The 15,556-nt window shown below is 44.2% G+C and overlaps 1 protein-coding gene across 4 annotated transcripts; it reads right to left on the bottom strand.

Moving 5' to 3' along the window:
• Positions 1 to 149: 149 nt before the first annotated feature.
• Positions 150 to 14,979, bottom strand: cdk11b (cyclin dependent kinase 11B). 4 transcript variants are annotated; one of them, XM_088937880.1, is made up of 20 exons: positions 14,932 to 14,979; positions 13,393 to 13,523; positions 13,081 to 13,196; positions 12,617 to 12,744; positions 12,341 to 12,509; positions 11,883 to 12,022; positions 11,217 to 11,339; positions 10,132 to 10,230; positions 9,458 to 9,565; positions 8,737 to 8,811; positions 8,252 to 8,439; positions 7,315 to 7,405; positions 6,805 to 6,926; positions 6,541 to 6,646; positions 6,313 to 6,434; positions 5,871 to 5,978; positions 5,387 to 5,503; positions 4,478 to 4,626; positions 2,830 to 3,019; positions 150 to 980 (listed from the first exon to the last, which is right to left on the bottom strand). In XM_088937880.1, exons 2-20 carry the CDS (start codon positions 13,501 to 13,503, stop codon positions 888 to 890), a joined length of 2,355 nt encoding a protein of 784 aa, XP_088794006.1. In that variant the 5' UTR covers positions 13,504 to 13,523; positions 14,932 to 14,979; the 3' UTR covers positions 150 to 887. The 4 variants fall into 4 exon arrangements, with proteins under 4 accessions (XP_088794006.1, XP_088794007.1, XP_088794008.1 ...); XM_088937881.1 differs by having other exon boundaries at positions 10,132 to 10,227; XM_088937882.1 differs by having other exon boundaries at positions 12,359 to 12,509.
• Positions 14,980 to 15,556: the final 577 nt, after the last annotated feature.

The following is a 15,556-nucleotide window of genomic DNA, read 5'->3' as shown; positions in this document are numbered from 1 at the left end:
AATTGCTGCAATGACCTTAAGAGACATGATGTGGCTATTTGCACAATAAAAACCAAACACACTGTGTAGCGATCTACACAGTAAGTGCCTAATTAAGCCGATCTTGCATTGTCACCTTCACATCCGATCAAGAGAAAAAAGGTGAAGTAACAAGTTTCTAAAATTCTTTTAATAGTTTCAGTTAAAAAAAAAAGTTCCATACATCAGTCTCTGGGAGCTGAGACAGTCACCTAGTTTGACAGTCTATTACATGTCACAGTACGAGCCTGGAGAGTGACATATGAAAGCAACAACCTCCCTTACTGAGCATTTTGCCCAGTGCCAGAAAGAAATGAACACAGTAGCAGAATGCTTCTGGAAGGCTAGAATAAAACTTTAAGGAGCAGCCCCAAGCAGGTTACGGTCTACTAAGCTTTTTTTCTCCTTCGATACAACGCCATCCGAGCTTGATCTTCGGAGATTGGAGAGGAAAAAAAAATGACTTGTGAAAATATTTTTTTTTTCCCATCAACGTCCTCTACTGCGTGGGACAACAACTTGGTTAAAAAAAAAATAAAACAAATGATTTCCCTCCTATACTTTATCAACACGAATGCTTCTGCATGTTGTCTCTGGTCCGCACTTTCCTCCTTTCCTTGCCCAGAAATCCAGCTCGCCACCGAGGGGCATTTCCTGAAACATTAGCTCTCTCTCGGAACGCGTCGTCCGTCAGCTGCCACAGTACGGCGATACAGTACAGGGTTCTCGCCCGCACAGCTCCAGCTCCGTCCTCAGCTGTCTCTCGCAAACAAGAGTCCCAGCTGTGTGCTGCAGCGAGAGCCCACATGAACCCCAGGGTCCCTGACTTCTCCGGGGCCTGCAGGCTGGCCCTGGGGCCGGGGGGGGGATCAGAACTTGAGGCTGAAGCCAGGCCCGGCAGCAGAGGCTCCCTGGTTGGTGGTGGTCAGGTGGAAACCCGTGTCTTTCAAGTCGTCATCGCCCTGGCGCAGCGCGAAACAGACAAACAGAAAAAAAAACCGCCGTGAATGAAGAGGTAAAAATACGTTCGTGTAGCAAAAAAACATATGTCTCTGGGGATCTTTTTTCAAGCATCACCTTTAAAATATATTTTCAACACATGCCAATTGCAAAACTCAACACAGATATTAGCTATGCTCTTCACCTGAAGTATTTTAGCTTCTCAGAATTACCTGGAGATCTTAAGTTGTAGGTTGAACAATTTAAAACATACAGTCACAATCCCACTGAGACCATGTATTAATCTGTGCCCAGGGAAAAGGTGTATTTAAGATGTATTTATTTGTATTTAGGTGGATTTAAAATCAGCAGTGTCCAACTCCATTGCCAGTGTACCAACCACAAAACTAACCAACACACAGCATACAATACAGTGTACTTAGATTGGCAGAGAGTAGATGAGTGGTTAATGCTCAAACTGGGATGATGTAGTTAGTGGTGCACCACAGGAGTCCGTACCAGAACCATTACTGTTCCTAATTTACTAGCAATACTAGAACTTAAATTACTCGATATAAAAAAGTCAAATCTGCAGAAGATTCCACAATAGGAGGATTTGCAAACACTGTAGAAATAATAAATGCAAAGAAAGACTGAGATAAAAGTCTAATGTAGTCAAGTGCAGGGTGCTGCATGCAGGTAGCAAAGGAAAAATTAAAATAGCAAATGGGAAGCTAAGCTACTGAAGAGTTAGGTGTTTATGTGGACACTGTTTATTCTTCTAGACCCTTGGTTCTTAATACAGGTCTGGAGTACCCCCGTCACTGCTGGTATTTGTTCCAAATGAGCTCTTAATCACCAGTGTTATAACTGGTGTTGGGTAACAGGTCTGCTTTTAAACCCTAGTTAAAAAGTGCATTATTTCCAACTTTACAGCTTTACTCACTCTCCCCTCAACTTACTAGTTAAGAATATGCTCACTTGTTGCTGACTAAACAGCTTTTATTAGATGATCAAGTGATGATGACCAGACACAGCACTGTATTTTACACCTCATACGTCAGTGTTTTGCCTTCTGCTATAGTTCAATGGGTTATATTCAAGCTTGTTTACCTGAATAAGGGCAGTCCCAAACTTTGCTCACTAGCACAGCGTTTTTCATACCAATTGTAAATGTCATTCAGCTTTTTAAGAATTTACATTTAAACTTAAAAAAGTCCTCAAAAGGTAAAGTCGAAAAACATTAGTCTGTGATGAAGAACTCAGCTGGTGCAAAAACCAGGAAAGAGAGGGACACACTCCAAGTGAAGGACTTAATGTGGAGGAAAAAAATGCAAAGAATCTCTGGATATGTACTTAAAAGTGTAGAGTTCAAATCAAGTTATGTTAAAACTGTACAATACTCTAAATGATTTCTTACTAGTGTAAAATGCACACTTTTAGTTACCAAGATATAATAAAGATTGTTGCTCTGGAATCGGTTCACAGAAAAGCAACCAGATGCATTCTGGGGATTAAATGAATGCTGGCAGGCTGAAAGAAAACTGCGATTCTTTTTGATCTTGAACAGAGAAGACCATGATGGGATGGGATTCGAGTGTTCCAAACCCTCAAAGGCAGCAACGCAGCCAAGCCAGCGGTCTTCTTTAGACTCAACAGTGAAACGCGAGCCAGAGGACGCAAGGGGAAACTATGTGGTAGTGCGCTGAAAACAGCCACCCAGCCATGCTGTCGAGGCCTATACTCCTCCAGCTTTCAAGACACGATGAGCGAATACCTACTGAAAGGACTAGATGCGCCGAACGACCTCCCCATTGAAACCTGTCCCGTTGACACAGGAGGGTGGGCGCCTTGCTGTCCCCACCTACTCACCAGCTGGCTGTAGCCCAGCCCCCCCTCTGGGGGCCGGGGGCTGGTGCCCCTCTTCACCCTCTGCTGCTCGCTCTTCGCGGGCCACGTGGGGAACATGGAGGGCTCGATGGGCAGGGGCGTCTCCCGGAAATATTCGTGCTTCAGCGCCTCCTCGGCCGTGATCCTCTTGCTCGGGCAGTAGGTGAGGAACCTGGGGGAGTTGCAAAGAAACCGAGATGAAGAGCAGAGCTGAGGCTCGCTCGGCATCCCACGTGTGCAAACGCAGCCCGGTGGAGGCGCCACTTCCCCCGGAAGTCGACTCGGCAAGACACCCGCAGCTCCGGATGCGACGTTCAAATATGGAACTGGGTTTCTCAAGACGGAAAACGGGATCTGCATGAGAAACCAGACCGGGCCACATGCGCGCGCTGTTCTGAGAACGTGTAGGTCTGCCTTTACTCTCCCAGTTCCACAGACATTTCAACAAAAACTCAATAAAGCTGCCAAACCATACGCCGCTCCTCCAACCACAACAAGCAACCCTGCTACAGATCCCGAGACAGCCCTCCCCTTCTGACACATTCCAGAGGCTCGACTGAAATCCCCACAACAAGCGACGTCCCACCAGACCTTCTATTTACCCACAGCTAAGATTTATTCCCTTCAGCAGGGAAGAGCATGAGATCGGCAGGGCTCCACGTCGTTCCCAGCTGCTCAGAGGCTGAATCCATGAATAACGAGGTTTGATTCCTCTCTTTACAACACGGGAAGCACACCAGAGTGTGATATTCACAGCTCTGACGCTATAACCCCGGTCAGGCCAATTCCACACTGACAGACCTCAGCCCTATGGCAAGATCTCATGAGCTCATTGGAACTAAGGAAAAGGTTTTCCAGTGGGGTCACAACTGGGTACGGGACAGGTGGATGGAATTTTCATATTTTCCTTGCAAACAAAACTACATCACACTAAGGTGCAAAAAACTTCATGGTTTGGAATTATATGATAAAGAACCATGCTTTAGACTTAACATTGCACCATTAACTCCATGAAGCCCGAATTTGTGTTTTGTGTGAAAAGGGTAAAATGTGTTGAAACACTGTAGGAATGCTGCCTTTGATAGAAAAACCAACACCAAAAAACATCATCGTTCTTCCACAATATTGACATGCAGCCAGACTCTGCCAGAAGCATGGATTAAGAGTTCATAGACTTTCAAGACCACAAGCAGTTAACAAGCAATGCTTAAGTATTACACAAATTCCAATCATTTCCTTTATTTCTTTTTAAATCAAGTTTTTTTTTTTATTCAACTTGAGCATTTGTTACAACACGAGTATCTTTGCCTTGTTCAAGAAATGTAACCCACTACTCTAAAGATCCCCTAACTTGTTTTCCAAAGAATTTCTCTGAACCCATGTGTTATATTTATCTTATAAGTTGTAGCCATTATCCCTTTGGCAGTGTCACTTTAACACAAAATATATTTCATAATAATCCAGTTGTCATGTGAAAAATGAGGAGTGTAGAGAAATCTGATAATGTATGTTCATAATGTCAAATAACCCGCCTGTGAAATGGCATTCATTATCAATATCAAGACTACAAAGAGGGAGCTTGATGATTCATTTCTCTGATCAGACAGAAAAACGCAACGGGGATACTTACTTGTTCATGAGGTCGAAGCCCTGGTCGGACAGTAGAGCCCCGAACCTCTTGCGTAGATTGTTGTAGGGATATTCGGTAAATGACATTTTCTTTACTGCTGGTAGCTCGTTGTACCCTGGCCAGATCTTCTCACTTGGTGTACCCAGATCCTAAAGACAGGAAAATGTATCTCCCCAATTACAAAATACACATACAAACTGAGCGCAAGTTATAAGCAACGGGCCTCATTGAGACCTGCAACTACTCTGGACATGCACGCACAGCAGCACTTACAAAAAACACGAGCTGTCAGCACTCAGAAAGCAGACAGCCTGTGCAGGCTGCAAGAAGAACATGAAACAGGACCAACAGTGTTCTCTCACTGCTTCTCCACTTCCTGTAATTGTAGCTGTTAAATCTCAACTTTCTAAAAGTTTGAGACAATTTAATCATGATCAAACTGGTGGGGTAATCTGACCCACAAAAAATTTAATTTATGAAATAAAGCTTGGCAGCCTTTACCTTTAACTGAACGTGCTTATATGACTAATCCCAAGCTTTAGAAACACACTGCCTCCAAGACTAACTCTGCAGGACCAGAGGAGATGGCCTCTGTGCTAAAAGGAATGTCTCACCAAACACTGACCTCTGGTGGAAGTCCATCTTCCTGCATCCAATTACCTTATAATTCTGCAATTGCTTCTACAGCGATACCACTGTCAGACCTCCTAGTTATAAACTCTGTACTTACAGATGTCAAAGGTCTTGCTCACTTCAATCGGTGACCTCTGCTAAAGCGCAATGTTAAATGTAAAACCAGAATAGCCAACAGGTCTATTTCTGTTGTCAGGAAATTGGCTCAAGAATGCAAAGTGTTAGGTGTATAAACCTGGGCATTACAAGCAAGGGGCTTTCCATTTAGCTCTTTACCTTAAAAACCTTGTTGATCTGGTCAATTTCAGATTTTCCAGGGAAAAGTGGCTTCTGGGTCAGCAGCTCACCGAATATACAGCCCACTGACCACATGTCAATCGTCGTGGAATATTCCTGTGGAGAAATGAACAAAGAAAAAATGTCACAATAGCTTTCCGTTTGAATGGAAGATCACGGAATTTGAGAAGATCTCAAAAGCCTGAAACAGCAATTCAAATCACACGTTAAAATTGAATTTTCCTGGCTTTCAAACAATTTGCTACAGTAAGCACTAAAAATAAATCCTGGATGCTTATCTCCAGGAGAAATAAACTTAAAATATAATGGAGTATGAGGGTCACATGAAAGTAACGGTGCCAACTATTCTGATCTGAAAAAGGACAACTCAATCCGCAGATTCACACAGATTAAGTGCCCCTCCTGTGCCCGAACAGAAAGAGCTGTCTGTGTGTGAAGGAGGAGGACGGCTGTCAACACAGACCTTGGCTCCCAGCAGCAGCTCCGGCGCTCGGTACCACAGGGTCACCACCACGGGGGTGTAGGGCTTGAGGGGCGAGCCGTACTCGCGTGCCAGCCCGAAATCCCCCACCTGCACGGAACAAGCACAGGGGTAAGTCTCCAGGCAGAGGCATTCGCGTTCAACACACGCACTCCCATGCAGACTTGTGCCCCAGCAGGAAAGCCTGAAAACCAGGAACTAGGAAACAAAACCTGGGGACCATGATGCTCAGTCTTATATTTTGCGTTAAAGACACATTCTGTGTTCTTCTTCAATAAGCACTTGGTTTTCTTTGATCCTTTTCTTTGAAAAGACAAATTTCTAATACAAGAAATTGTATATGGCTAATAAAGTGATCTTATCGTATCTTAAGTGTTGCTACAGTGCAGGGCCAACCCATCAGGAGCGAAGAGGAGCGCGGTACCTTCAGGATTCCTTTGTGGCTTAGCAACAGGTTGGAGGTCTTGAGGTCACGGTGCAGGATCCAGTTGTCATGGAGATGCCGGACCCCTCGCAGGAGCTGAATCATCAAGGTTTTCACTTCACCTGTGGGGAGGACCACATTACAGTGTCGTCACACTCACGAAACACGGGATTCCACTCTAGAAGGCTGCTCAGAAAGAAAGGACATGTTCCAAATATTTCAGGCTACCTGGCAAGAAAGGCTGCTTCATGGTCTCCATCAGGCTCTTCAGGTCATGCTCTACATAATTCATGACGATGTAAATCTTATCCATGTTACTTCCAACCACAATCTCCTGTTGGGAGGAGAAAGTAACATGTATTTACTTCCTGTCCGCTCCATTGCTAAAAGGTTTTGTAAAAGCTGGGCTCATTTTCTCTTTCTGCTAGGCAAAATGTGAAAAAAGTCAACCGGCATCGCAAGCAGACTTCATCAGAGAACTGTGCTACTCACTCTGACAGTGACAATGTTGGGGTGCTGAGCCTTGAGGATCGTGTTGATCTCTCGGAGAGAGGTGATGGGAAACCCTTCCTTTTCCTTCTCCATTTTCAGCCTCTTCAGAGCCACGATCTCATCTGAGGAAAAAAATGAAGTAAAGATACAAATCACATACTCCGAGAAACTTCACCAAGCTACAACTAAGTCCCGCAGGGAGATGCTTAACCTTCATTATGGCATTCGAATAGGGAGCTGCGTCAGCATGTGCAGACAGCAAAGGAACAGGTCAAAGGTCGTTCCATGCTGAAAGGTAAAGAAACCAAAAGAAACATCATATTTTGGCTGTGGAGGCTTCTTCAGGTGCTGCACAGCCGAAGAGATGTTTTTTTTCTTTACCTTTCACCATGGAAAGAGTCTTTACCTGTTCCTTCATTATGACGTACTGTTCTCCTGTGGAATGCTGTACAATAGCATCATGTCTGCTGAACGTACAGTATGAGCTCAGAAAATGGGAACATGAAATACCTGTCTTTTTATCCTTGGCTCTGTACACCACTCCATAGGTCCCCTCTTCAATTCTGTTTAAACACTGGAATTCTTCTACACTGCGGCAGCCCTTCAAATCAAGAGAGATTTCCCTTTCATGATATAAAGTTCACAGCAAGGTTTATAAAAAAAAGAATGAATGTGGCAAATCTGCACATAATCAAGAAAACTTGAGGTGAAAGGGAAAGGGTACGAGTTTCTGGGTACTGGGCTTCGCATTACACTTAACGACCGTTATGCTTTTAGAACTAAGAAGACTAAAAAGGGTTACAAATGACAGGTGGCCACTCAACCTATTCAGCTGTTTTAATAGTGCATTGATCCAAGGATCAGTGATCTTTCATGAAGGAAGCCAGATCTTCTTCCAGAGTGCCACAACCCCTCCAAAATTAAACTAGGACCTGTCAAGAGCGAGAACTTCCCACATTGCACTTCAGATGGTTTCAGATGTACCATGATTGATAGTGTAATAGAAATGGCTCACCATTTATTAACCTATAATATGACAGAAACCACAGCCTATATAATTGCTGGTAACCTCAAGCTCCAAAAATGACTTCTACTGTGCTGGCTAAACCATGACTTCTAAGTTTAATGAACTCTGAACCATCCTGTCCACGTAGTACTTAACACGTTCAAGCATGTTAAAGTTTGTGTGGAAATTACCTACAACTTTGTAGATTTTGTCAGAAGACCAAAAGTAAATATTCAGTGCCCCACGAGTTAATTCGCTGGAACAATATAACCTCCCGTTGCTAATGACAGAGAGCACCGTGTTGACGTGCCAAGAAGAGCTTGTGTCGAGGAAAGAATAGGATGTGACAAATGACGCCGAGCCACCCCTTGCTGTAACCGCTCAGCGGGATCATCGCTCCCCTCCCTCCCAACACGACAGCGCCATCTCCCGAGCCCTGACCTGGAGAGCAGGCAGGTACTTGGGCAGCTCCTTCTTCAGCTCCACGGGGGACATGGGCGGGGAGTCGGGGATGTAGTTCTCCTCCGGGGTGGAGGAGTGGGAATGGGAGTGCGGGCTGGGCTCCGCCTCCTCCACCTCCTCCTCCTCCACGCTCTCCTCCGTGTCGTGGTCGAATCGCGACTCCGGCACTGCGCAGCGCAGGGAAGAGAAGCAACAGAGGCATGTGAACCCTGCCAGGACCTCCAAGGCGGAAAATTTATGATGACATTTATCAGAAAATTTTCCAGAAATACCATCTTAATCCGAGACATCGTTGTCAAGACTTTTTAAGATTTCATACAAATCTTAGGATTATTAGATGACAAAGAGACACTGACTCAGAACAGCACTGCTCACTGCTGCACACTTAGAACAGCACAGTCTCCCGACCGAAGACTTGCCCTGCAAGTGATTGAGCTTGAAACTGCATCGATTTTCTTCAATACCTGCAGGGACATGGTTTCCATTCTCTCTCTCCTCCTCATACTCCTCCTCCGACTGCTCTTCTTCGCTCACCTCATCTGAAAGGAGAGGGGGAAGTGCCTCAGCAGCAGAAAAAACAGGCAGATCTGACATCTTATTAAATATCGAGACACTTCACAAAAAGCGGTTTAGGTTTTCCAGGGCTCTGTCCATTTATGTTGATTTACGCGATATCCCTTCAGATGGAATTTAAGACTATTCTCTTTCCTGGTTAAAAACACCACAGCTCAGCTCATTCCAAAGCAAGCTCCTCTTTACTCAAATCCCAACTGCTGAGTGTTTTGTTTCATCAGACTCTTAAGACGACACTGCTCACTCCACCCCGATTTTAATTTGCATTTGAGTCCTACAGTTTCTCAAATTAATGTAGAGTGGATGTTTTATGGTTGAGGGTTTCTTTTAGTCAGACATACGGACAAATATGCATGGAGATGTATACAAAATCATAAGAAAGGTTACAAACGAGAGGAGGGCATAGTGCATATTAATTATAAGAAGTTTTAAATGATTATAGTTCATAAGTCATCCTGAACAATGCTTTTCATGTGACTGGAAACGACCGGAGACACAGTGACTGATGATCACCGTTTAAAGAAGTTAGAAAATGTACTGAAATTAAGTCCTAACTACATCTTAATTCCACACCAGAGTGTTTCAAATTTGATTTGGAAAAACGTTATTAACCTGCACTCTGCTCAGATCCCTCTGTGTTAGTCCCCGACTCTTCCTCCTCCACTTCAGTCTCACTGCTCGTCTCTTCTTCCTCTTCCTCTTCAGAGCCTGTCCCAGAACCTGCAGCAAATTGTACAAAAAATCAAACTTACAAATAGGGGTTTTTTTCCCCTGTCCAAAGCAGAACTATGCTATTATGTTTTTAAAAGTATGTGTAAAGATTTCAAATTCAGGTCAGAGCAGATAAAGCAACTTCAACTTTCCTGCCACACCAGACAAGTGTTTTCTCTTCTAGAATATAACCTTGTAGGGTGAAAACATGTTGGCATGTTTATTTTAGAATTTCACCAATGACTGACAATTAAAAGTTAAACACTAGAAAACATGCAAGATTTGCTTGGGAGGGAGAATTTTTTTAGAGTTATTTGAAAGCAATGTTGTAGCCAAACTTTCTGGAGAGAAAAGCCAATGGCAGGGCAAGACAACAACAGCTGGGAACTCTTACCGAGTTCTCGAGACCTACATTCAACTTTTGCTGCTTTGTTTTTTTTTTAGAAGCTATCTTAAAAGGCACTAAGTTACCTTTTAGGGGGGATTCAGACTCGAAAGTGGGAATACATTCATAATCTCACAGATGGTAGCTGTCAACCATTCCCTCCCCAGCCAAGCACATACACACGGCTTACCTGAGGAGGACTCTGCTGTGCTGGTCTTCCTCTCACTGTCACTGACATCCTGCAGGTCAGACAGCAGGTCCCTGTTCTCCTGCCGCTGCTCTCTCACTGCTGGGAACAACACACAGCTCTAAAGCAGAGGATCGCATGCAGCAGATCAAAACACAGCCTTTGCTTTTAGCCCGAGAGATACTTCTTCGGCCAACATTAGAAGGCAGATAATTCCTGACTTGCGTAAATTCAAAATCAGTAAAAAAAGAAATGTGGCATCAGTTTTGCTCCGTGTTGTCTCATACCTTTTCCATGAGCGCTGGTGGGAATAATTTCTACTGGGTGCTCACACTGTTGCTCTTTTAGTCATGGCTAAGAAGCGTTTTAGTGATGTGAAATACACAGGGGCTGTGAAAAACAACTATAAATGTATCTGCAAAAGTACAGTTTAATTACTAAAGTACTGTAAAGTACCATTTGTGAGTATACTTTAATCCTACTACTACAATAATGCAATACTGTAATGATGATAATGATAACAGTTTTAAGTGTGAAAATACTATATAAGAGTGCATTCCAACAATTTTGGTTTATACAAGGTTGTGCAGAACATCAAGTTTGGAGTGTACTCTAGAGTGGTTTTATTTATATCCCAACAATCAAGACTGGAGCAAAATTCTGTTTAAGGAACTGCCACTGACTCTTCATGTCACAGTAAGTGAGTTTGGGGCTTAAAGCAATGCAGCACTGAAGGTTTTCTAGATCTTTTTCAAAATTCAACATGTTAAGGCCTGAGGAGATGGCTTAAATGGGTCCACTTTGGGCTTCACAAAACACAGGTCTTGAGCTGCAGATACAATCAAACCTGATCACACACATTAGGTGACCCTGAATCGAATGCACAGCGAACGTTGTGAAATGATGGGGCCTGTATTAAGAGATCAGCACTTTCAGGATGTCTCCTGAGCAGTCTCCCAATACAGAGACATGGGGATCCTGCCAGACTGTCCTTAAGAGCCGGGCTCTTAAGACACGTCTGGACCTGCTCCTAAAGGAGAGAAACGGCACATGGGAAAGCAGGCAGAGCATCAGAGGGGGCGTCTCACCGATCCTGCGGTTCTCGGCCTGCTCCAGTCTGTCCCGCTGGGGCCGGACCGGGCTGCGGCTGCGGTGGCTCTGTTTTGGCTTCTCGCCGTACTCCTCCTTCACCCCACGGTGATGAGACGCAACTGTCCGAGCAAAAAGAGGTACAATCAGAGCCACCACCCGCAGGCTAGGGGATTAAAACGGCTTGAGAGGAAATACGGATCAGACCAGCAGCAAACGTTTCTTTTTTTTTTTGTGCTGCCTTGTGATTGTGACTGTGTTTTCATCATATAAGACCCTCTTTTTAAAGATTATATTCACGTTGCGCTGTTTAACCTTCACAAATCAGGGGCAAATGCGGTGCCTAAAGAAAGTCTACACTCCCTTTTCAAAGTCACACGGGCAAACACTGCCCAATCTAGGTGTGCTAAACTGGAACAGACCTATCGGAACAGACTGATGGCTGGAATTCAAGTGAAACATCTTTTTGGCCAAGAAAGTACTCCCTCAGTACACTGACCCAACCCATTCTTCTTGTTTCTTTTTTGTTTGTAATTACTTTCCAGAATGTCAGAGTATGTGCTTCTCACCCGGGGGATGTGTGTGACGATGTGTAAATAAAGGGGAGGTGAATGTGCCTTGATCTCAGGCGGTGGGGCCGCGCCGTGTCGGGTCGCTGAGCTCACCTTCTCTCCGGACCTCGCGCTCCTTGCGCCGCTCCTCCGCCCTCCTCTCCCGTTCCTTCTGCTCCCTCTGTTCCTTCTGCTGCTGCTCCCTCATCTTCCTCTCCCTCTCCCGCTGGCGCTCCAGCTGCTCCAGCCTGTCCCTGCACATTGGGGGGGGGGGGGGGGAGTTTACCCGTCAGGACCTGTCCACTCCCACCGGCCCTGACCCTCCCCGTGCCGGACGCGCAGCTTTTTGCTTTTCAAAAGCCAGGAGACGGGAAAAGAGCACCCCCACTGCACGGCGGTTCGAGCCACTCCAGGTCTTACGAGCCATGGACCCCCTAAAACCTGCAACGGATCGGACTGTAGTGCAAACGAGAAGGTCATTTCCATTCCATTAGGATAAGCTCAGTGGTCCTTTTTGCATTGTTTTTTTTTTTACAATAAAAATACCAAAAAAGAAAGAAAAGCATCATTACTCAAAGTAAGAGGCGCACCTCTCCCGCCGGGAGTGAGCCCTGGCCATCTCCCTGCGCTTCTGCCTCTCCCACTCCCGCCGCGCCTTGTCCTGCTCCTCCCTCTGCTGCCTCTTCCGCCGCTCGTTCTCCCGCTCCTTCTCCTTCTCCTTCACCCTCATGTGTTTGCCGGCTGCCAAGACAACCAGAGGGGGTTTCAGGAGGCAGGCGGAGAAGCCCGCGCAGCTGGGAAACCGCGGGCCTGATCAGGTGCGATCGATTCATCACTGCCCAGCTCACCTCCATCGGCTGAATGGCTGCGATGCCGTCTCTTGTCCTTCCTCTTCTCCTCCTTCCTGTGGTGAGATTTCTCCTTCCTGGCTACTTGCTGTGGTGGTTTAATGGCCAGGGATTCATCTTCCTCCCCTCTTGAAATTGACAGAAAGCATGGAAAAAAATATACCAATATGAACGTGTGTAAACTGTCAAAACAACAGAAACTATTCTTCATATTTAACTGAGAATTTATCCCAGGCTACATGCAGGCAACTGTAAAACATGAAGTAGAAAAGAAGGGATGAAAGGGGTCTTTTTAAGCGATTACGAATATCAGTTTGATCAATTTTTATCGTCCTCCAAAGCAGAAAGAATGTTTCTTCCACGAAGAAAAAGAAGCATAAGAGACAAGACTGACACAGCGCAGATTTACGCAGGAGTTAGCCCCTGCCAGCACCATTCCCGGAAGCCGGATATGGAAAACGCACCTGTCTTCAGTGGAGTCTTCCCGCCTGTACGGGGAGTTCCGGATTGTTATTTCCATTCTGTGATCCCGCAGCTCACCTTCCTCCAAAGAATCCCGCTTGGAATCACGTTCATCCGCCTGGGAAGACAGAACACCGCAAGCAACAGTTAAAGAAAAACGTCAACAAATACCTGACTTACTTTGCTAAGTTGTAAATACTTCAACCTGAAAAGCCCAGGAGAGGGCACTGCAGTGTCAGCCCGCTCAAACACAGCGGTGAGGAGCTGGCTGCTGCAGGCATTGCGCCTCTGCAAACCAACGAAAGAAATCTCACGTTCTTCTGCCGCTTGCCGTCTGACTTCTCTTCCTGTTCTTTCCTGCGTTTCTTTTCTTGAAGGATTTCGTCCAGCGTCTTTACTTTCCAGGTGTCCTTTTCGTCCCCCATCAGCTCCAGCACACTGTTACCTGCAGGACCAGGAAGTCTATGAGGAGCTGTGTGCACATTCTGCTACACGAGACACGGAACCTGAACCGTAAACACGCCGGCGTTTATAGATGAAATTCAGCAGCGGTCTGTTGCACAAATTAGCCCCGGTTGCAACTGAAACACAAAACCGCAACAAGTAGAAAAAAGGAGTTGCAGTGTTTTCTAACATTCATCATTTGACTTTAACAAAAAGGGAACATGACTGGATACTGCATAGACACATGACAAGGACTTTATGCATTGGTACAAATAACACTGTTTGGAAAAGAAGTCGATTAAACTTCTTTAATCAAAACATATCTAACATCTTTTTTCTCAATGTTTTCCATCAGACGTATTCAGCTATATTTGGGAAGACCTAGGAGTCTATTCAGGAGGTGCCCTGAGAACACTTTGTCAGCTGTTGTCTAGTAGGGTTTAAAATCCATCACCTTGCTTACAGGAGATTTATCTTCCTACAGGTCTGTGTGGAATATATTAAACTTTAATAGCATTGTTTAAAATAACTGTCAGCTTAGGCGTGAGCTTCTGTATGAACTAGGGATTCTTCTTGTAAGCGATTTCTTAAAAAGAGGCTCCCCAGTCACTCTCATACATGAATAAATCAACGGCAGTGGCGAGTCCATTTTCATTTCGCACCAACAGCTAAGAGCCAATGCTAAGTATCGTCATTATTCACAGAAAGGAGGAAAAACGGTTTCAAAACTGATTCACGTGGGTAAAAACAGATTTAAATTCTCAACCTTTCCACACTCAATGGGAATGTCTATACTGTCATGTTGTCTGGCCTGTTAAACAGGTGGTTTTATAACCACCCACTGTATTTTTCCGTTACAACAACACTAATAAAACGTAAAAGACACGCCGCCTAACTCTTAATTAATATCCGTACAATTGTAATAATGCCATTTCAACGCATACAACGTGTACGACAACGATCGTGCTAGAAAAAATCCCTTTGCTACTAGTGTCAACAATACTGCGAACTACATTGCTATGACGTCGTATGGATGGAAGCGAAAGGCCATGTTCCTGTCTTTTAAGTTACCAGACTCTCCTCTCACTAAATATCAAGGAGAACACACATTAATATCCCTCAAATGTTAATCACAATCATACTGTGTTACTAGTTCCTACATACTTCTTTTTTTAGGAATTATCTGAAATATCTACAAGCTACAATATCTACAAACAACTACAGTAGCTTCCATCCCAACACTTAACTAAGGGGCCGCAAGTTACTTTGTTTAGTTCAATTTGCTAGACCGGTAATCCCAGAGCCGGTCAAATCCTAAACCTGTCGTCGCCTTTTGCAATAGATCATTTCAGTATAATTAAAGAACAAATCCCCGCTGTTCTTACATACAAAAAAAAACATCTACAAACCTGTCTTATGCTCCACGCACCTGGAACGTAAAACCTCTTGCCGGAAAGTGTAAAAAAAAACACTTCCTCCAAATGGACGCTTCGATATGACGCCACTTCCTGTTCTTCTCAACCGGTACAGGCATGAACACGTTATAGATACCATAGAACAGCACTAGTTGCTTGTCTTTTTCAAAGCTTTTTATCTGAACAACAAAAGAAAATACAATACAAACAAGGGTACATATAACATATCAATAACACCGTCAGGGGTAAATATTACAATACGAATACATATTAGGAAAAAAAATGCAAAGGAACAAGTAATAGGTTCATTCCATGCTGAAAAAAAGAAGAAGGAAAAAATATTAGGAAAAAAATGTAGACAGTAAATAAAGATCACAGCTTTGATGTTATTACGCCTTTACATCTATTTTAAAATGTTCAAACATAGGACTCTTCCCAGACCATTTCACTTTATGTATATAATAACGTGCCAGTATAATAAGTCAATTACAAACGATTTTTGTATTATTTCCAATGGGATTGAAGTTTACCATAACGTGTAGTTCTTTTAAAATAAAATTAATATTATCCCCTTTTTAAATAAAAGTTTGTAAACTAGTTGCCTATCCTGACAATGTAT

This window comes from Atractosteus spatula, chromosome 20, assembly GCF_055471065.1.
Source record: "Atractosteus spatula isolate fAtrSpa1 chromosome 20, fAtrSpa1.hap1, whole genome shotgun sequence".
In the NCBI taxonomy this organism is placed as follows: Eukaryota; Metazoa; Chordata; class Actinopteri; order Semionotiformes; family Lepisosteidae; genus Atractosteus; species Atractosteus spatula.
This window is presented reverse-complemented; position numbering and strand designations above follow the sequence as displayed.